The sequence below is a fragment of the Zonotrichia albicollis genome, chromosome 21 (assembly GCF_047830755.1).
Source record: "Zonotrichia albicollis isolate bZonAlb1 chromosome 21, bZonAlb1.hap1, whole genome shotgun sequence".
Lineage (NCBI taxonomy): Eukaryota > Metazoa > Chordata > Aves > Passeriformes > Passerellidae > Zonotrichia > Zonotrichia albicollis.
Window position 1 is genome coordinate 6,953,634 of NC_133839.1, and position 19,876 is coordinate 6,973,509.

The 19,876-nt window shown below is 51.7% G+C and overlaps 3 protein-coding genes across 5 annotated transcripts; 2 read left to right on the plus strand and 1 right to left on the minus strand.

Moving 5' to 3' along the window:
• The first annotated feature begins 52 nt into the window (after positions 1-52).
• TBC1D13 (TBC1 domain family member 13) lies at positions 53-10,390 on the plus strand. Of its 2 annotated transcripts, XM_074556008.1 has the most exons (12): positions 56-216; positions 392-465; positions 726-766; positions 1,182-1,243; positions 1,515-1,614; positions 2,707-2,789; positions 2,943-3,102; positions 3,868-4,075; positions 4,650-4,813; positions 6,312-6,472; positions 6,624-6,681; positions 7,401-10,390. In XM_074556008.1, exons 1-12 carry the CDS (start codon positions 194-196, stop codon positions 7,464-7,466), a joined length of 1,200 nt encoding a protein of 399 aa, XP_074412109.1. In that variant the 5' UTR covers positions 56-193; the 3' UTR covers positions 7,467-10,390. The 2 variants fall into 2 exon arrangements, with proteins under 2 accessions (XP_074412110.1, XP_074412109.1); XM_074556009.1 differs by lacking the exons at positions 6,624-6,681; positions 7,401-10,390 and having other exon boundaries at positions 53-216; positions 6,261-6,388.
• A 1,047-nt stretch (positions 10,391-11,437) lies between these two features.
• On the plus strand, positions 11,438-13,931 carry ENDOG (endonuclease G). Its single transcript, XM_074555998.1, has 4 exons — positions 11,438-12,051; positions 12,477-12,586; positions 13,223-13,527; positions 13,650-13,931. The coding sequence occupies exons 1-3, from the start codon at positions 11,560-11,562 to the stop codon at positions 13,503-13,505; spliced, it is 885 nt and encodes a 294-aa protein (XP_074412099.1). The 5' UTR covers positions 11,438-11,559; the 3' UTR covers positions 13,506-13,527; positions 13,650-13,931.
• Positions 13,932-14,528: 597 nt separating this feature from the next.
• Positions 14,529-19,566, minus strand: SPOUT1 (SPOUT domain containing methyltransferase 1). Of its 2 annotated transcripts, XM_005490580.4 has the most exons (12): positions 19,420-19,566; positions 19,266-19,308; positions 19,058-19,177; positions 18,629-18,788; positions 17,771-17,860; positions 17,611-17,660; positions 17,317-17,447; positions 16,840-16,912; positions 16,407-16,505; positions 15,706-15,808; positions 15,275-15,422; positions 14,529-15,151 (listed from the first exon to the last, which is right to left on the minus strand). In XM_005490580.4, exons 1-12 carry the CDS (start codon positions 19,465-19,467, stop codon positions 15,077-15,079), a joined length of 1,140 nt encoding a protein of 379 aa, XP_005490637.2. In that variant the 5' UTR covers positions 19,468-19,566; the 3' UTR covers positions 14,529-15,076. The 2 variants fall into 2 exon arrangements, with proteins under 2 accessions (XP_005490637.2, XP_014125043.2); XM_014269568.3 differs by lacking the exon at positions 19,266-19,308 and having other exon boundaries at positions 19,420-19,543.
• Between the last annotated feature and the right edge of the window lie 310 nt (positions 19,567-19,876).

Sequence of the window (19,876 nt, forward strand, 5' to 3'; positions counted from 1 at the left end):
GGGCGGGGACAGGGACTCAGGAAAGGCGCCCTGGGGCTCGCGGGGCGGGGCTTAGCGCAGGGAAGGGTCCGTGTGGAGAGGGCGGCTCCGCCACGCCCCCGCAGGGCGGGGCCCGTCCCGCATCCCCCTCCCCGGGCAGCGTTTCCAGCCGGAGCGTTTATGCGGCGCGCGGGGAAGGGGCGCCGGGGCCGCCATGTCGCGGCTGCACCAGAGCAGGTCGGTGTCGGGGTCTCTGTGGGGACGGGGCTCCTTCCCCTCCCCACCCTGCCGGGGCTGCGCTGCGCGGGCTGGGGGCTCTCGAGAATCGGTGGCTCTGAGGGGATGGGGGCTCTGGGGGGTCTCAGGTTGCTTGTACCAACCCTGATGACGCCCGCGGCTTCGCTCCCCTCAGGATCGCGGACTTTCAGGAGGTGCTCGGCGAACCCACGGTGGCTCTGAGCAAGCTCCGCGAGCTGTGCTTCAGCGGTGAGTGCCGGGCTGGGGAGGGGGCTCCGGGCACGGCCCTGCCCCGGGCTGGGGAGGGGGCTCCTTGCCCCGGGCTGGTGCCGCCTGGCACGGGCTGTCCCCTGGGAGATCACCCCTTGGACAGCCCCAGCAGCGTCCCTGGGGGAGCTTCGTGCCCCTCGGGAAGGAAAAGTGTTGCCAGGCCTGTTTGTGAGGTGACATCAGCATCCCGCGGTGAGAGATGGGCTAACGTGGTTGTTTCTCTGCCTGGTGTTCCACAGGAATTCCCTTTGATGGTGGGCTGCGCTGCCTGTGCTGGAAGGTGGGTTTTGCTTCGGGCGCTTTTCTTTCTTGAGAGTGATGCTTTGGGTTGATTAAGTACACGTAGTGCTTTTTTGGCGGTTGAAGTTGTAAACAAACAATAAATCCAGAGTTTAAAAGCCACTAGAAGTCAGCAATAATTTGTGGAGATCAGCACTTTGCATGTGAGCAGCCTCAGTTTTAAGCAAGCAATGCATTTCGGTCAGGTTAGCTATTGATCAGTCCTACAAATAGTTCTGAGTGGAAAGCCAGTCCCTGAAATACTCCTGACTGTTGCTTAGCAAAGTACTTGGCTTTCTGGAGAGAAAACCCAGTATTTTCCAGGAGCCAGTTTGAGCCACTGGGGTTGCTTTGCTCATTTTGCAGGTGTAACAGCTCATTGAATACTAATTCCTGTTCACCTGTTTCCTGTGCAGATACTCCTGAACTACCTCCCTTTAGAGAAAGCCTTATGGAGCTCTTTGCTGAAGAAACAGAGGTGAGGCTGTTGGTACTTGTCCCTTTATTTTCAAAAATATCTACAGAGAAGAATAGGCTTTAAATAATTAAGTACTTTCATAAAACAAATTGTTCTTGAGTGTAATGTGCTGTTCTCCCTGCTGCCTGGTGGACTGACCCCTTCAATTACACAGCAGAGAAAATCAGATGCCTTCTGACTGAGCAGGGTGGGGCAGAAACATCTGTTTGAACTCTGTGTGCTCACCTTGACCTTGTCTTCCTCATTGCAAATTCCTCTTTTCTTCTTTAAGGGATCTGTATTCCCAGTTCCTGAAAGAAATGATTATCCAGCCTGGGATTGCCAAGGCCAACCTGGGTGTTTCCAGAGAAGATGTGACCTTAGAGGATCACGTAAGTGCTGTTAAGCCTTTGTGCTGCAGAAAATTCCTTGGGGAGTTTCTGCCTCCCTGGGCTGCTCCTGGCTCTGTTCCCAACTGTTCTGCCCTGCCAGGGGTAGAGATGGTTCCCAGGTGCCAGCCTGGCACTTTTGTGGGTTCCCAGGTGCCAGCCTGGCACTTTTGTTGTGCTTGCCTTGAGTGTGAGTTACTGGCAAAGCAGCAATAGCTCTGTAGGGAGCTGTTTCCAGCTGTGCACTCCTCCCCTCCTGCCCAGGCCATGGGTCTCCTAGGGAAAGGGAGAGGCTCACAAAAGGTTCCTGGAGCCATGAGATGCTCCCCTGGGAATTTGGGTCCATGAATGAATTCAGAGCAGAGGATAGGAAAGAAGCAGGAGAGTCAGGCTGGGCTGTGGTGTGGAAGGCAGGAGAGTTGATTATTTCTGATAATGCTGCTGGGTTGGTTTTTTTTTTTTTTAACAGACTATTTCCTGCATGCCTTGGCTTTCTCCTTCTCTGAAAGTGCTGTTAGGAGTGTGTGTGTGTGGGAGGAGTGAGTGAAGTAACTGATCAGAAGAGACTGTAAAATGATACAGCTGCTCCCATGACCATTCTGAGCATTCACTCCCCTGCAGTCACCCGCCCCACTGTGATCTCTGGAGCCTTGGTGGTGTAAAACTGGCGTGTCTGTAAAACCTCACAGGCAGGTCACAGTGATCTCTGAATCCCTTGGAATGTAGCTTGTTGTTTTTTCCTTGGTTAGTTGTTAACTTTGTGTGGATCTTGGTGTGGAGAGAAGAACCACAACATCAAAGTGCTGGGTGGGTGGATAACTCTTACCCCAAGTCTAAATACCATCTCCATGGTACAGGTTTGGAGCTGCAGTCAGGAATCTTGTTAACAGAGGGGAAAAAAAGAACTGATTTGGAAACAAACTCTTGAAGAGATGAGTGAAAAGGATCCAAAATGTGAGAGAAAAAACGACCCTGATGTGCTCAGATTGTGCTGATGGCGGAGTGACAGCAGAAATGTTAAATCACTGTGTGTTTACTGAGGATATTGATATGTGTGAAACACGCTTGTTCTGTTTCTGTTGTTTCTCTCTTCAGCCTCTCAACCCAAACCCAGACAGTCGATGGAACACCTACTTCAAGGATAACGAAGTGCTCCTCCAGATAGACAAAGATGTCAGGTGAGTGAGGCACAACCACTCCGGTTCTGAACCCGGGCGGTTTGACCAACAAATTGTACTTTGAAAAGGAAGTTTAATATTAAACCAGCCTCCCACTCAACATGGGGCACAAACTTCCTTCTTGTCCCTGATTTCCTGCCGTGTCCCTCCTAGGAGGCTGTACCCTGACATGGCGTTTTTCCAGCGCCCCACGGACTATCCCTGCCTGCTGATCCTGGACCCCCAGAACGAGTTTGAGACGCTGCGCCGGCGCGTGGAGCAAACCACGCTCAAGTCGCAGACGGTGGCACGGAACCGCAGCGGGGTGACAAATGTGAGCTCTGGGTGGGGGCTGGCCTTGTCACAGGGCGAGGAAAGCACAATTCTTGGGCTGTTCTCTGTTTCTCTTTCTGCTCGTGCAGTGGAGTTAAGGAAACACCCCAGCAGATACTGAGCATTCTGGGGGCTGAACATGATGGAATCAGTTGAAGTGCCTGACAGACTGTAGGGAATTATAGGTGTATTTAATTATAAAGATTGTTTTTACCTGACTTCAGGTAGAATTTGGAGTCACAAGTTATTTCATGCCTGACATATGCATTCCTGTATGTCCACAAACACTAAAGGGTTAATTTACTATGAATTTATTATAAATTTCCATAGTTGTCCAGAACTGGATCTCAAACTTGGGATTAGGAGAAGAGCAGAGTATCTGTTAAGATGTGTAGTCTCTTTCCCCTTTCATGAGTGTTACAGCACACGTGCTGTTGGGGAAGGTGGTTTCTCCCACAACTCTCAATACCCTTCCCTCATACTACTGACAAAGAAGTGGAACTGCTGTGGTTTTTACACAGTGGTGTGAGATCATGTGGTGCAATGATTCAGAAGGAACTGTACATTGCTGTACAGACTTTGTTCTTCAGGGACAGCCAGCACCAGGACTTCTCTGCCTGTGTGCTCCCAGAGCTGCTTGTCTTGGTTTATGTGGTATAAACAGCCCAGATCTTTTGAGGGGCCTGTGTGTGTTAAAAGCCAAGCTTGGCACATGTGCTAAGGGATCTGTGCCACTTGGTTGTCCTGATTCAGCTTTGTTTTCCAGGTGAGCTCCCCTCTGAAAAGCACCCCCAGCTCTCTGAGCGAGTACGAGGTTCTGCCCAACGGCTGCGAAGCTCACTGGGAAGTGGTGGAGAGGATCCTGTTCATCTATGCCAAGCTGAACCCTGGGATAGCCTATGTCCAGGGCATGAATGAAATCGTGGGGCCTCTTTACTACACCTTTGCTACAGACCCTAACAGTGAATGGAAAGGTGAGGAAGCCTTTTGACTGCTCAGCAGTGGCTGTGGTACTGCGACCTCTCTGCATGGCATGAGGAGTTTTGGGGAATTGGTGGGAGCTGAATGGGCTGGGAATGTTGAGGGCATAGGAAGTGAGGATTTTTGAGCAATTTTTGTTTATTTATTAAACTCAAAATCCCCTTAGAAGATCTTGCTTCCTTGTACTTTATATAGGTGGTAAGGAAAACTTTGAAAGGGAGGACTTTGCCTGTTGCTTCTGCTTCACAGGAGCTCTGAGGGTGTGTGCTGGTGGCAGATTATGTTCTTGTGCACAGATAACTGTTTTGTGACCTCATGTCACGAAGACCTTGTGTTGGACACAGGATTAGTATCTGCAGTGCCTCTGTAGCTGTTTCTAGTTTAGAAAAAAAACCTAAAAAAAAGGTTGTCTGCTTTTGACCCAGACCAAGCAAGCCAAGATCTGGTGGGATCTACACCTCAGATCCAATACAGCAACCAGATATGGAACAAGGACAGTTTTACAGCTCTGTACCTCTCTCAGTGAGGCTTCCTCTATTCTCCCATGTTGTTCTTTTCTTTCCCCAGAACATGCTGAAGCAGACACATTTTTCTGCTTTACCAATCTAATGGCTGAAATTCGGGACAACTTCATTAAGAGCCTGGATGATTCTCAGTGTGGTATTACCTACAAAATGGAGAAGGTGTACTCCACCCTGAAGGAAAAAGATGTGGAGCTGTATTTGAAACTGGTGAGGAGCCAGGTGTTTCTCTGGGTCTTGGGTGGGATGTGAGGAGTGGATTAACAGTGCATATGAACGTCAGTTTTGTTAAACTGCTTGAGTGGAACACAGAGTGCACGAAGGGCTTTGCTGTAGGGCAGAGAAACTCTGATCTGAGAGCTGAAACAGCCTCTTGGAGTGAGCCCAGAGTGAGCTGACACAGCAAGGCTTCCTCCCCTGCCTGCCTCTGAAAGCAAACTGTGGTTGTTGCACAGCTGCCAGCTGGGAGTCTGAAGGGACTTGGCCATGATCCTTGGTCACCTGCATAGCTGGAGCTGGAGTTTTTACTCTCTTGTAGACATCAAAACATGAGTTTTGCTGTAGAGCTCTTCAGCATTCCAGGCTACAGAAATTGTTTCTGCTTTTAAGAACAAAACAAAAAACATCCCCCACACTGCGCACACACACTTCTATTTCCAGTGCTGCCCTGACATTACTGACTTAAACTCCATGAAGCACATTCCAAAGGAGAAGTGAATTCCAGTGAGCTGGATGATCCCACTGGCCAAATTATACTGTTCCCTTTCATCCAAAGGTTTCCAGCTGCTTTGAGTTTGTGTGAGTTTTGTAGAACACAGAAGGCAGCTCTCATTACAAACATCTCCAGTCTTATAGTCCATTTGGTGTGAAAGTGCAAGGAGACTTTGGAAGGGAAAGCTATTCTTGTTACTGCAACCTTGACCAAATTACAATGACGTTTTTTTCCATCTAGAAAAGTCAGGATATGTTTCTTCTATAATCCAGAAGATGGTTTGTCAGCATAATGACACAGCCCACAGTGTTGGCTGGTAGCAGATCCAGTGGGGAGAAAAACTGCTTAATGTTTGGCTGGCAGGAAATGGTCTTGGCCATGCAGCAGCTGGTCCTTAAGAATATCAGCAGAATCCTGAGCTTGTTTGACCTTGGTTAAACTTAGGCTATGTTGGATTTAACATCAGAAAACAGGAAAACTTCAGGCTAAAGGTGCTTACAGCATATTTTACTGACCATCAGTGTGAACTCTGTTCCATTTTTTTTTATCTTTGTGAATAGTAAACCTTTTCATAAATACAAGGGTTCTGGAAAGGAGAGGAAATCCTGACAAACAGTGCCTGTGCTAGCGGGGGAGGGCTGCAGCTTTGCAGATAAAATACTGTTGAAATGGGAACTTTAAAATTACTTGGCAGGTTTAACAGAACACAAATAGAGCCTTTAGGGAGAAAAGCTTCCTTTACTCCATGTTGTGGATAGAGGAGCATTTTCTGGCTTGGCTGGAGGTGTGGAGTGTGGCTGCACTGCAAATCTCTCAGTCAAGGCTGAATGGGGGAGCCTCCAAAGGATGCAGAGGTTTCCCTGCTGCTGCAGGATGAGCTGGGAGCTTAGAGCAGCACTGGGGAGGAGACAGGGATGGAAACATGGGGTGATCTCTTGCCTGTAGGGAGCTGCCCGGGAGCACGTACTCATTGTTTGCCTGGTGCCTGTCTGACAGCAAGAACAGAACATCAAACCCCAGTTCTTTGCCTTCCGCTGGCTGACGTTGCTCTTGTCCCAAGAGTTCCTGCTGCCAGATGTCATCCGCATCTGGGACTCGCTCTTCGCTGACGACAAGCGCTTCGACTTCCTGCTGCTCGTCTGCTGTGCCATGCTGACGTAAGTACACACACACTGCCTGCCTCCTCTTCTCTTCCATGGATCCAGGAGTCCTCTCTAGGCATGTGGAGGGCAGCTGGTGAAGAGGTTGTCGGGTTTAAAGTTTTTTTGTAAAGAGTCAGAAATAGCTGGAATAATTTCCGTCTTTCAGACTCATCCGGGATCAGTTGCTGGAAGGAGACTTCACTCTGAACATGAGGCTGCTACAGGTAAGAATTAACTAGAGTGGGTGCAGAGAGCAATTGGAAAAGTCTTAAAATAGTGCTGTGAGAGAGGATGACAGTATGTGAGAGGGTGGGAGAGTATGCCTGGTTCAAGATAAGAACCACATTTGTGATGTTTGCTTGCAGGAAAATCTGCAGGGATCAGTGGGAGTCTTTAGCATATGCACCCTTTCTACCCTCCAGAGAAATTATCATAGATTGGAGGTTTCTAATATTCCTTTGGTTTGCAAAAAAAAAAAAAAATTGAATAATTTCAAGCAAAGCTGTGAAACCTTATGTAACACTGCTAAGTTTTTTGGCCAGAGGGTTTTGTTCAGTTCTGAGATCTGTGAGAGCCTTAGGTTGGAAATGCCTGCACTGCACAGTTGGATATCTCACGTTCTGCCAGTTCCTGCTTTGGGCTGTGCCAGATACTGGCTTTGATAAGGCTCTCTGGCATGAGACAAAGCCCTGTGTCAGGCCAGGTTACTGTGCCCTTGGAGGACAAAGTGAAAAAAACAAAACATCAACAAACCTTCTGGAAGGCTGTTGAAGTTTGATCAGTTACAAAACAGGAAACTGTCGCTGTTAAAGGAGTAACTGAACATGGCTGTATGTTATAATAGGCCAAGAACTTTGTTGTCAAGGTTTGCCTTGCTTAAACAAAACAATCTGTTTTAAGAATGCTGGGAAGTCACTGAAATGCCTTTGCTCCTTTGCCATAGGATTATCCCATCTCTGATGTTCATCTGATTTTGAAGAAGGCAAAGGAACTTCAAGATTCCAAATAGTCCATGGGCCTAACAAAAGGTGTCAGAGAACTGTGTGGCAGTGGATCCTGGGAGATGGCCCCTTGCAGTGTGATGCACTAAAGCTCCTACTGGTCTCTGCAAGACTTCAGGTTTTGTTAGAACTACTGGCCACCTTGAAGACTTCTACTCTATTTATTAGGTCAAGGACTGATTACTTCCCTATCTACTTGGGTCCTGCACTCCAGATTTTTCCACATCTCAAATGCCTCTTTGCTGCCAAAAGCAGTTCTTTGTATCTTTTTTGTAATGACTTTGAGTTTGGGGAGAAAGAAACCTTCTGTCTGCATATCCCTGAAGGGATGGACTCCTGTATCGTGGAAGTAACACATGGAGTAACTTCTGATGGGGAAAGGACAGACTTAAGTCCAGTGAATTTTGGTGGGTGAGGATAGAAGGATCTTCCTCCTGTGAATAGAATGTATTCCAGTGAAGTCACACATTCTGCCATTCAAGTGGATTCTGGATTCTCCTCTCTCGTGTCTGCACTTGGCCATCCCTGAGGCGTGTGAAGAAGAAGAAGATTGCATCACTTTCTGCTGAAGGTCACCTGGCAGTTTGCACTCCTTTGACTGGGAAAGAGACTTGGGAAGCTGAGGTGGGAGGACACGGTGACAGCTGGTGGCTTTGTGCACCCAAACTGCCTGAATCCAGAACTGCCTTATCAACCAGGTGTCCTTGAAAGCAACATTGTGGTGGTTTTAACCCCCCTCTGAAGTGTAGTTCCAAGTGAAGCCTTACTACACACAGCCTTAGAGCAGGGAGGCCTCATGCTGCTCTGAACTGGAGCATATCCAGCTACAATCAGGATTCTGAAACACAAGAAATGGACACCTAATCATGTGCAATGAAGACAGATGTATTTAGGGATTTATACAGGCACACACCTGGAGTTTTCTGCCTCAGTGGCTTAAATAATACTACTCCCTTTAAGGTCTGGTCACAGTAACCTTGCTATTGTCTCTCAGTACTCCTTGCCAGGAAGAGACAGTTCTGATCTGCAATAAGAGTCCCTCTCTAGCACAATCCAGCAGGCACACAGGCATCTGTCATGAGCTGGCTGCTGGGGCTGATCCATGTTCTGTCCTGGTCCTGCTGCAGTCACAGCCCTGAGCTGGACACTTGTTCCTCTGAGAGGGAAACTGCTGCATCTCAGATATGGTCCAGTGGCTCAGGTGAACAGGGACTGAGACAAAGCACAGGGAGAACTGCCCTGCACAGTGCTGAGCTGAGCAGAAACCCTGATCCTCAGAGAGAGAAACTGCCAGCACCCAGGTGCTTGTGTGGTGCAGAAGCTCTTGAGTGAACACTAATCCCAAATGCTTTTCCCTTTCTTCCTGTGCTGTGCTGGCTCACCTCTGCTGTTGGACACTGCAGCCTTTGGTATTTATGGCTGTTGATTTGTTAAAGGTCAGTCAGTCTTTGTAAGATCTGCTTAAGCTGCTGCTGGCCTAGACTTGCCCTAGCAGGAGGGATGCTGGCAGCCTTCAGCTTTTTTTCCTGGTGTTATTTCCTTCACTGAAAGCCTTCACAGGCTGCTGTCATTCTCACCAAGGTGTGTGGGGAGATGGGAGGACAGGTTGGTGCACGTTCCCATGTTCTTATTGGCAATCCCAGGCACTCTCTGCCTCTTGAGGAGATGCTCAAGTACCACTTGTGCAGAAATGTGTTGCTGCTGTGGTGCAAGAGCAATTTAAGGTTTAAAGCAATCTGTAATTAATACCTGTGGCAACAGTATCCCTCTGTGCTGCAATCTTTTCTTGAGGGTATGGTTTTCCTCCAAGAAAAAAGGGACAGGTAGACCAGGACAGCAGTGTGGTGAAGGATCCTGGCTGCTCTGGCCACTGGATGGATGTTCTGAGCTGTTCCAGGTGGTCTTACAGCTCTTGGGTACCTGCCCTAGGGAGGGTTTTGGCCAGACCTGGTGTGGTCAGAGCCCCCTGGGAGGTTCTGTACAAATGTAAAACCACAGGGCCCCACTCTTAGGAGGCAGAATTGTACCTGCTCCAAACACTTCTGTAAATACTGCAGCTTTCCCATTCCATGCACAAACTCTGCTCTCATCACCCTGAATCCTGCTGGGCTGTTCATTCTGGGATCCCCTGGCACCTGCAGGGTTTCCTTATGCTGGAATTTCTTACTGGCACCAGGGACCACCCATGAGTGTTCCTGCTCTGAGCAGCTGGAATGTCCTTAAAGTAACCTGAGGAGAGAGCAGGCAAATCAGGATGGAAGCATTCGTTGGAAATGAACTTGTACATGTTTTCAGCATTATTTTGGGCCCAGGGGGTGACATCCCACTGGGGAGGGCACAGGGGAGGTGGCAGCACAGGTGTGCTGGGAGGTGCTTTCTCCCTTCCAAGGGCTCTGTTCTGTCACCTTGCTTCAGGGGGTGACAGTGAGGGCTTCTGGAAGGCGTTTGCAGTGGTTTAAAGGGATGCAATGGGAGATTTTGCTGCTGGAAAGGATCTCTGGGATAAATTCTGTAGCCTTATCCAAACTATGGCTGCCAAACCTATTGAGTTCTGTGGGGAGAGCTTGCAACAAGTTTGAAACGTCCAGACAGGCTGTTCCATACATAAAAAGCTGTTTTTTATTCCTGCTTATTTCCTTCCTGTGTGGTAGAACTTCTGTCCTGCTGTTGAAAGGAGTGGTACTTTTCATTGTCTTGAGACAGCTATTTCTTTATTCCAAGACTTTCTCCTTTCTTTAAGAGCAAAAGCAGATTTTCTGAGGGGACAAAAGAAAGTCTTAACCTTTTAGCAGCTTTTAAATCTCCTCACGTTGCCCTTGGCTTCATTCCTGAAAGGTTTTTGGTGATTTATTTTTGTTGTTTTTGAAGTGAGACAATACTTAACTGGTGTTTCCTTACTTGTGTGGTCAAGTAACACCTGTTCCAGCCTTGAGATGTTTCTGCTTCTGCTTTCTTACAATCCTGACCTGCTGAAAGAGCTGATCTTTGGGGTGGGAGGTGTTAGTCTGGGGTGCCTTGGGGACCCGTTATCTCACAGAGAATGTTTGAATAGATCCTACCGTGTGTTCCTCACAGGCAGGACTACTGCCAGACAGGGGAAAGGGAAATCACCTGCAGCTGGGAGGGAAACCAGGACACTGCTGGATGTGGAAGAGATGAATTTTCCCTGGGAAGGAGAGGTCTCTTCTACCTGCACCCCGCTGGAGTTCGAGCTTTGTGGAACTTGGTGGCTTTGCCAGTGAGGTGGATCAGGCTGCTGGTGGTGGTCACTCGGGAGATTGATTTTGAGTTTGAATTTTGTGGCTCCACCTAGAATTATTCACACTTTGGCATTGAACAGAGTGAAGGCCAGAAGTTGTTTTGGGGGAGTCTGGGGTGTTTGGGAATCAGAGGCTGATTTTCCTTAGGGAATGTCAGTGGCTTTGTTTTAGCTGTTTGGAGCAATCTTCTAAAATGCCCTTTCCCCAAAGAAAGGAACAGATAACACTTATTTTTTTCCACTTTATTTGCGAAGAACTGCCAGAAAATGGTGTAGTGAACGTTTCATCACTCTAAAACTCCTTCTTTTACGCTTCTTTTTTTTCAAACACTATTTTTGTAAGGTTTCCTTTAACTAAACGGATGTCTGTGCAAACCTCTCCTGTCGGTGTGACTCGGATTGGGGCCGCAGGTGTGACAGAGAGCCCTGGGGAGCCAGCCCGGCTCCTCCTGCGCCTTCTCCTTTCCGCCGTGGGTTTGCTTTGCCTTCCCCAGGAATACGCGGCACGGGTGCCACCGCTCCTGCGAGCGCTGCGGGTGGCAGTGGGCAAGGGTGACCTTGTGCCCGGTGTCCGTGTGCCGGTGTCCCCGGTGTCCGCGGTGTCCGCGGTGTCGTTGTGTCCATGTCCCCGGTGTCCGTGTGCCGGTGTCCCCGATGTCCGCGGTGTCCGTGTGCCGGTGTCCCCGCCCGCTCTCTGGGTCCGGGGCCGTTCCCCAGGACGGCGGCCCCGGCGTCGCTGTGCGCGCTCCCCCTTAAAGCGGCGATGTCCCTGGCGCAGCGCGGCCGCCCGGGGCTGGGCCGCGGCCCGTTTAAGGCGGGGCCGGCCGCGCGGGGTAGCGGCCATGCTGCGGGCCCGGTGGGTGCTGCCGCTGGCGGTGGGCGCGGGGCTGGGGGCGGCCCTCGCCCGCTGGGAGCACCGGGAGCGGGGCGATGCGGCCGAGGGGCTGCTGGCCCGCCTGCCCGTGCTGCCCGCCGTGGCGGCGGCCAGCCTGCCCGCGCCGCCGGGCTCGGTGCGCACCGAGCTGAGCAAGTACGGGCTGCCCGGGCTGGCGCAGCTGCGGAGCCGCGAGTCCTACGTGCTGTGCTACGACCCGCGGAGCCGCAGCGCGCTCTGGGTCATCGAGCAGCTCAACCGGGACACGCTCAGCGGCGCTTCCGACCGCGCCGCCTGCGACTTCCAGGAGGACGACTCGGTGCACGAATATCACCGCGCCACCAACGCCGACTACCGCGGCAGCGGCTTCGACCGCGGGCACCTGGCGGCCGCCGCCAACCACCGGTGGAGCCAGAAGGCCATGAGGGACACGTTCTACCTGAGCAACATCGCCCCGCAGGTACGGCCCGAGGCTGCCCGCGCTCAGGGCAGGCGCTGCTCCCTGCGGGAAAGCCCCGGGAGAGCCGCTGCGTTTGTGCCTGCAGCAGTTCAGGCAGAGAGGGGCCGGAGGCACTCGGAGGTGCCGATTTACTGATTGATTTAACATCAGGGATCCTGCAAATGCACCTGCCTGTGAGTGCCTCTCAAGCCCGTTCAGTGCAGCTCCTCTCAGGAGCAGAATTAAACAATTAGATGCTCACTTGCTAAAACTTGCAGACTTAAGCAATGGGTCCTGTCCTTGGTGTGCAAACCAGGCCATCACTGCTCCCAAAGCACAGGTGATAGTGGAGATCTGGTATGGAAAGTGCTTGGGGCTCTGTGAGATGTGTTACTCTAAAACAGTGAGGAAATACCCCAGCAACTGACTACTGGTTGTGTTTCCAGAATCCTCATTTAAACCAGAATGCCTGGAATAACCTTGAGAAGTACTGCAGGAGCTTGGCAAAAAACAACAGGAATGTCTACGTCTGCACAGGACCCCTCTTCCTGCCCAGGTAAACACGAGGGCTGAGCTGGACTGGCACCAAAAAGATGCATTGTGCTGGCAAAGGAAAACAGGCTGAGGGACCAGGAGGGATCTACTAAGGGCCCTCAGTAGGTGAGACCAGCTGTGCACAGAGGTTCTGTGGAAAGGTACCTGATTAGGTTTAGGATTAGTTTATGTATTTGCCATCAAGATCATTATTTCATGAGTCAAGTGGGATTGCTGAGCTGCAGTATAACCAGCTTGTTTTGGCAGTCCTTAACAATTTAGTAGATTAGCTGATTACCAGATTAGACTGCAGACCCCATCCCTGCAGAATAAAGCTTTCAGGTTCAATGTCATGGACTGCTTCTCCACCTAACTTTATTTTCAGAGATCTCCACGTAGCACCAAAGAGCAGCTGTGATCTCTTCAGCAGCAGGAAGTAGCTTGGAAAGTCTGTTAAAGAGCCAGCAGGGAGGGGATTTGGGAGCGGCCCCAATGCTCAGCTCACCCTCACCATGTCACATGGCCCTGTTTTACAGCCCTGTGGCAGAGGCAGAGCTGCTGCCTGCTGTGGGTGGGGTTTTACTTAGGGACCTTGGAGGACTGAGGGGATGGAGTGACCCCAAACCAGAGCTAACCTGGGCTGTTGCTGTTGGTGCAGGATGGAGGCCGATGGGAAGATGTACGTGAAGTACCAGGTGATTGGGAAGAACAACGTGGCTGTCCCCACCCATTTCTTCAAGGTGCTCATCTTGGAAAAGGAGAGTGGGGAGATTGAGTTGCGCTCCTACGTGATGCCCAACAGCCCTGTGGATGAGAAAATCCCCCTGGAACGGTTCCTGGTTCCCATTGAGAGCATTGAGAGAGCCTCAGGGCTCCTCTTTGTCCCAAACATCCTCAGGAGAACAAGTAACTTGAAAGCCATCACAGCTGGAAAGCAGTGACCCCTGACTAGAACAAGTACAGGTAACTCCTGGCAAGGGACTGGCAGTCACCTGCAGAATTCCTTGTGCAGTTGTAAATGTGGGAATTCAGATTCAAACCTGTGCTTCTCTCCACTGTTCCCCTTGTGTCTGACTGAAACACAGACACACAGCAGGACTCCAGAGTGGTCCTGCAGGAGGCTCAGGGGCACCTGACACTGAAGTTGCTCTCTAGGATTTGCTCCTAATCCACTGCTGCCTTGGAGTTGTGTGAGGCTCACTCAGGCACAAAGGGAAGTCAGCAGTTGCTGTTTAGCAGGGAAGGAGGGGAGCAAGGTGAGTGCCAAGGGAGGAGAGGAGAAGTTCCTGCCTTCCTGAGGCCAAAGAACTGTACAATTGTTTTCTTTCAGAAGATGGTTTTAGCAGTAAAGTTTTGAACACCCATGATATTGTTTCTTATCTGCTCTCACCAAAGCTCTGAATATCTCAGCAGGAGGAGGGGAGGATGGAGCCAACTTTTCCAGCTGCTTTCCTGTCTGAGCTCACTGTAGGCAGAGCTTAAGGCATCACAGACAGAGGCAGACTGTAATGAGATGATGTGTTTAGTGCTGAGGCTCAATTGAAGCTCCAGCCCTTCCTGCTGTTGGGAAAGATGAAGCCTTGAAGGTGGGCTGGGGGAAGTCAGGCTGAGGCAGGAACAGCTTCTTGGCATAAGTTCTGACTTTGTTTCAGTCTGAAGGCCACATCACTGCAGAGGCACTGCCTGGAATCCAGACACACACCTGGATTTCACAGCAGCTGAGGTTCCACACAGCTTTATTCCCACCCTGATGTCCGAGTTGCTGAGACCAAGTCTGCTGCTGGGAAGCAGCAACCAGCCCTTGGCTGGACCACACAGGCAGGAGGGCACAGACCAGGGCTCCCAGAGCAGTGAATGCCTGGCTGGGTGTTGAGCTGTGTCCAGAACCAGCCTCTGTGAGCCACCTGCACTCCCACAGCCCAGAGCTTGCTTAAACTGCTGATGAATAAGGTGAGACACAGCTCTTTGTGTGGAGCTCCAAACACAGTTTATTGCAATGAATAGAGTCCAGGGACAGAGACCAAATAGGGCTGAGGACACAGGGTTTGTAAGGGGGGAAAGGGATGGATCCGTGGGTTAAGGGCCAATGGGAACTGAGAACAAGTGGTGTAGAGGAGGGGCTGCCAACTGGGGAACCAATGAGGCAACAGGGGTGGGGCACTGCAATAAACCAGCACCAATAGGAGACAAGAGAACATTCTAGAGGGAGTGTATATAAAGAAAAAAGGGCAGTTGGACTGGGTGATATATAGATATCTATATAACCTGTGGCTTTAACATGAGCCTGCAAATGCTTATGGGAGACCATTGTATTCAAAGGAGTCTCTCTTTGATCTTGGTCACCTTTGCCCTTCCAGGGCTGAGGTGTTACAGCTCCAGTGCTGGGTCCCTGGGTCTGCACAGCTCCAGTCCCACTGTGCCTCGGTCCCTCCTGGCTCCGGGAGTGACCTGCCCAGCACCCCACATTTGAAGAGCTGCCTCCCCAAGGGCAAGGTCAGTGGTTTCCCTTCCCTCAGCTGTCTTTGGGTGTCTTCACAGCCTCCTCAATGTGTGGTCTCAGCGCAGACAGAGAGATCAGCAGTGCCTCCTGCAGCAGAGCCAGGGCAGTCAGAGCACAGCTGGGCCATGTGGCACTGCCCAGGCAGACACCCAGCACTGCCCTGGGCACACCCAGCACTGCCCTGGGCACACCCAGCACCCTCAGCCCTACCTCAGTCCGGATGGTTCTGCTGCCTTGGCTGGGACATGTGTTCAGGTAGAAGTCAAACAAGACGCTTGGGTCGGTGACCTCCAGGTTTGGGTCCACATCAACCCCAGCTTCCAAGCCCTCAAGGCCTCCAAATACAACAAGGGCATGCCTGGGGAGAGCACAAGGACAGGGTGAGAAGGCAGACTGCCCAGGTCTGCATCCAGGCTCCTGTGTGCTGCTGAAGCAGGGAGCTGTGGCTGTTGCTGATGGTGGCCACTGCAGCTGCCTCCCCACCAGAGCCACACAGCACCTGGCCAGTGTGACAGTCCCTGCTACCAACTGCAGAGAAAGAGGAAAAGAATTGGCCTTGTTCTGAGGTATTTCCCCTGCTCTGCTGCCTGCACCAGCCTCACTGGGAGCTCTGAGTGGGTTCAAGCAGGCAGGACACAAACCTGAAGGAGGGCAGAGTGACCTGGTCCACGGAGCTGCCCCGCTCTGAGGTGCCAATGGAGAGATCATAACCTTCCTTGAATGGGCACTCGGAAAAGACAGCACCTGGAAAAGAGTTTGGGGTTACTGCTGCCATGTCCTCACCCGTGTGCCTTCTGGACAGGCTGAAACACTCCATGGTTGAGTGGTGGCAGCAAGAGTTGCTTTCAGTGCCTAAAGTGCAGCTGGAGACAGAATGACTCCTCTTTCCCACTTAATTCCCTTGCTGCAAGAGTCTCCCCCATCCTTTTCCTCAAAGCTCAAAGACAGGTGCCAGGAACCACCCTCTAACAGCTTACAGTCTTTCCTACAAGGTCCAATCAACCAGAAGATACAAAAAGAATTTTCCAGGGCTCTTGAACTCAAATGTGATTGCTGGCTCTGATGTGAATGAGTGGGATGTAGTTATCTTGGAAATAGAGAGGGGCATCAACTCATCTCTTGCCATTGGAGCAATGGTGAGTGGAGGTTACAGGGCACAGTCCTGGAGGGTGACTGGGTGGTTCATGTCTTGTTTCAGCCCTAAAATCTGCCTGCCACATTGCTGCTGGCTGCACGTGTAATGTGCACATCTCCTTCAGACAAGATTTCTAGGAAAGACGTGTGCAGCCAGTAGGCCTGGGACTGGTGTGGAGGCCCAGGCAGGGAATCTCTGGATACTCACTCAGGCAGGAGGCCAGGCGGACGCTGTAGCCCCAGTACAAGCCTGACACTGCCCGGGGGTGCTGCGAGGACACCACGGTGCCTTTCCTCACTTTGGCCTCTGAAAGAAAGCAAAGAGGTTAAACAGCCCCTGGGATGTGGTGGGATTTGACCAGCCACAGCCATCACCCTCTCTTTTTCCAGAATGTGAAAAAGTATTGTGGAAATTTGGTGAGCTCTGGAAAGCCTGTGAGTGTGTTGGGGCTGTTCACTGCTGAGAAGAAGAGCTGACAGTTCTTTCCAGTTATTGAGGCAGGCATGGTAAGGGTGTTACTAAATTTGTGTATAGAGTGAAGGGAACATGCAGAATTGTTGGGTACCTTCAAACCTGTCATACAGAAGGACCAGCTCCTGCAGGACTGCAGTTTACAGCTGCTCCTGGAGCCATGGATTACCTGGATTCTGGGGCTCCTTCAGGCGCACTGTGACTCGCAGACCAGGGTTCAGCTGTTTGTCAATCTGCACCTCCTGCAGTGACAGCCACCATCAGCACCAGACATTCTGGAAGGACTGGGGAAGGTGGGGAAGGAAGGAGGGGAATCCTTTGAGGAAGTGGGGGTCTGTTCTGCCATGGAGCTGAGATGAGGAGCTCTGTGTGTGGCTCAGGGGCTTGCTCATCTGTCTGAACCTTATTTCGCTACTCAAAGGTTTGGCTGCAGCAGTAAAGCAATGATCTGCTGGAATGCCTGGGGCCTGCTGGGGCTTGGGAAGCCACAGACATTACCAAGTCAGAAGGAACAAGACAGCAACTGCCCTAAACCCCCCACCAGCCCACTGCAGCCTTCAGAAACCCAGCAGCACCCACCCTGCCTGCTGCAAATCTGCCAGAGGGACACGGGAAGCTGTTTTGTATCTGTGGGTAACAGACACACCTTCCTCATCCCACAGTTCACAAAGGAGCCTCTGCCTGGCTTGGTGGGCCGGTCCAGCACGACGCCCTCCCGGTACTCCGAGTCCTCGTCCATCCGCATGTGGTGGGGGCTGTCCAGGGGGTTGAGCAGCCCTGGAACAGCACAGAGCAAAGAGGTGCTGGGGGAAACACAGCTGCAGGTGCAGGTGCTGCCCTGCTCCTTCCTTCTCAGGTCCAGTGCTGAATGGGGAAAAGTCCTGGCTGTCCCACACACAAGGAGCCAGAGCTCAGGAAGGAAAGACACAACTGCATTTACCTGCAAACTGCAGGTCCTCGTGTTTTGGAAAAAAGGATTTCCTCAAGTACCTGTTGCCAGAGAAAGGTGAAATGTGAAAAGGTATGTTTATGGCATCTGGATCTCAATTCTGGCCCTGTTCTGACTCAAAGGAGCTGAGTATAGAGAAAAGCAAACTTACTGAGGACACTCCAAATACTGCAGGATCCGAGCCAGCTGCACACAAGCTTTGCCTTTCTTCCCAATTCCTTCAAAATCCCCCTCCACGCTCCTGAAAGTGAAAGCAAGCAGTTTGTTAACTCGGCATGAGATTGGTCAGGTCTCCAGAACACCAAGCCTTGCTTCTTAATGTGACAACAGGAGCACATCCCTCCCCTCTAACCCTCGTAATAGGGCTGCTCCAGAGACAATCTTTTAACAAATCATCCTTGGAGCTCTCTCCAAGCCAAGTACCTTTTTCAGTTTTGTATTTTGATCTTTATGTATAAATGTGATGTGGCAGGATGTAAGGAAGATGCCCTGATAGATGTCCTGTCCCTCCACAGCAAGGTTTAAGGGTACAGGAGAACTCAGCCTCCTGTTGCTTTGTCACCCCATGTTGGGATAAATGATCTGAGCTGCCAGGGCAGTTCAGTCAGTATCTTTTCCCCTGGGGTATAGTGGTCCCTGTAATCCTGGCACTGGGGAGAGGTACATGCAGTTCCTTCCTGGCCTTAGCTTAACAGAAGAGTGAAGGAACAGAAAGCTGAGAGGAAATATTATGCAGAACAAGATGGCTCTTCCTTCAGAGAATCACAGAATGGCCTGGCTTGGAAGGGAACTTGACAGGAGGTGGAACAAGATGATCTTTTATGAGCAGGGACACATTCCATTATCCCAGTTTGCTCCAAGCCCCATCCAAGCTGGCCTTGGGCACCTCCAGGGACAGTGCAACCACAGCTTCTCTGGGACAGCTGTGCCAGGGCATCACCACCCTCACAGGGAGGAACTCCTTCCTGAAACCTAATCTAAGCGTGCTGTCCTTCAGTGTTTGCCTTACTTGACGTCCTCTCCGTGCTCGTCGAACACCACGATCTCATCCACGCAGAAGATGGCGCAGGCGCGGGCGATCTGCCCAGCCAGGTACGAGCGCAGCGCCGGGGACTGCGCGTTGTTGAGGATGGAGCCGGGCAGGGCCACGCTCAGCGTGTGCGGCCGCCCTGCGTAGCAGAGACACGAGAGAGCTTGTGTGTGCTGGGGGAAAAGCAACTTCTGTTCCTTAGATTAATCATTGGTTTTCTCTTCAGAAGGATCTCTAGTGCAGTGGTTGCTGCACAGTGTTTGTGCCTGCTTGGGCATGTGGACAGATCCACACCGGATCTGTGAAGTAACACCTTTCCTATCGATAGGTAACACTGACTGCCTTTTAACAGCCAGGTTTTCTAGCACCTTCCACCCAGGTCTCCCCACTGGGTCACAGCGGCATCACCTCTGTCTTCCTTCTGCTCCTCCTGCCTCTGGGCTTCTTGTTCTGCCAGCTCTCGCATCCGCTGTTTGTCCAGTTTCTTCAGCAGTTTAATCTCCTTCCATTTCTTCGTCTCTGCTTTCCCTGGGACGGAGAAGAGCGCCTGGCGTTAAACACCGCGCCGTGACCGCTCCGAGCGGCCCCAGCCCCCGCGATACCCGGCCTTCCTTACTCTCCTGCTTCCAGCGCCGCCAGTCCACCTTCCTGTCCTCAACCTACGGGGGACAGCACGCGTTACCGCCGGGCTCCCCTCAGAGCCGGACGCAGGGAACGCCCCGGGCTCCCCTCAGGGTGCGGGCTGGACCCGGGCCCCCCTCGCCGCCCACCTGCGCGCCCCGGGGCCGCTTCCCCACGCCGCTCTCCGTGTCCGCCATCTTCCCCGCGCTGCCGGCCGCGCCCCCGCGCTGCTGATTGGCCGGAGGGCACGGGCTCCGCCCACAGCGGGGAGGAGCCTGAGGTCACGTGGTTGGTGTTTGAGCGGCCCGCGCGGCGGCGGAGCTAAGCAGGGTCGTTCGCGTTCCGCGGGAGGATGGGTGACCCCAGGCGCAGCCCCGGGCGCTGAGGAAGATCACAAGTCCTGCGTGGTTGTGTGTGTAAAATCCGCGTACTCGCGTCTGCCAGTCTTTGCACGAGCCCTGCGTGTGTTCTAGACGATATGTGGATGCACCCTGCCCGTTGCAGGTTGTGTCATGGCCTAGATAAGAGCCAAAGTATGTAGAGGTGTTGTAATTAATCTTCATATTAACAATCTAATTGCACGGTTCTTCCTCTGTTTCAGTGACT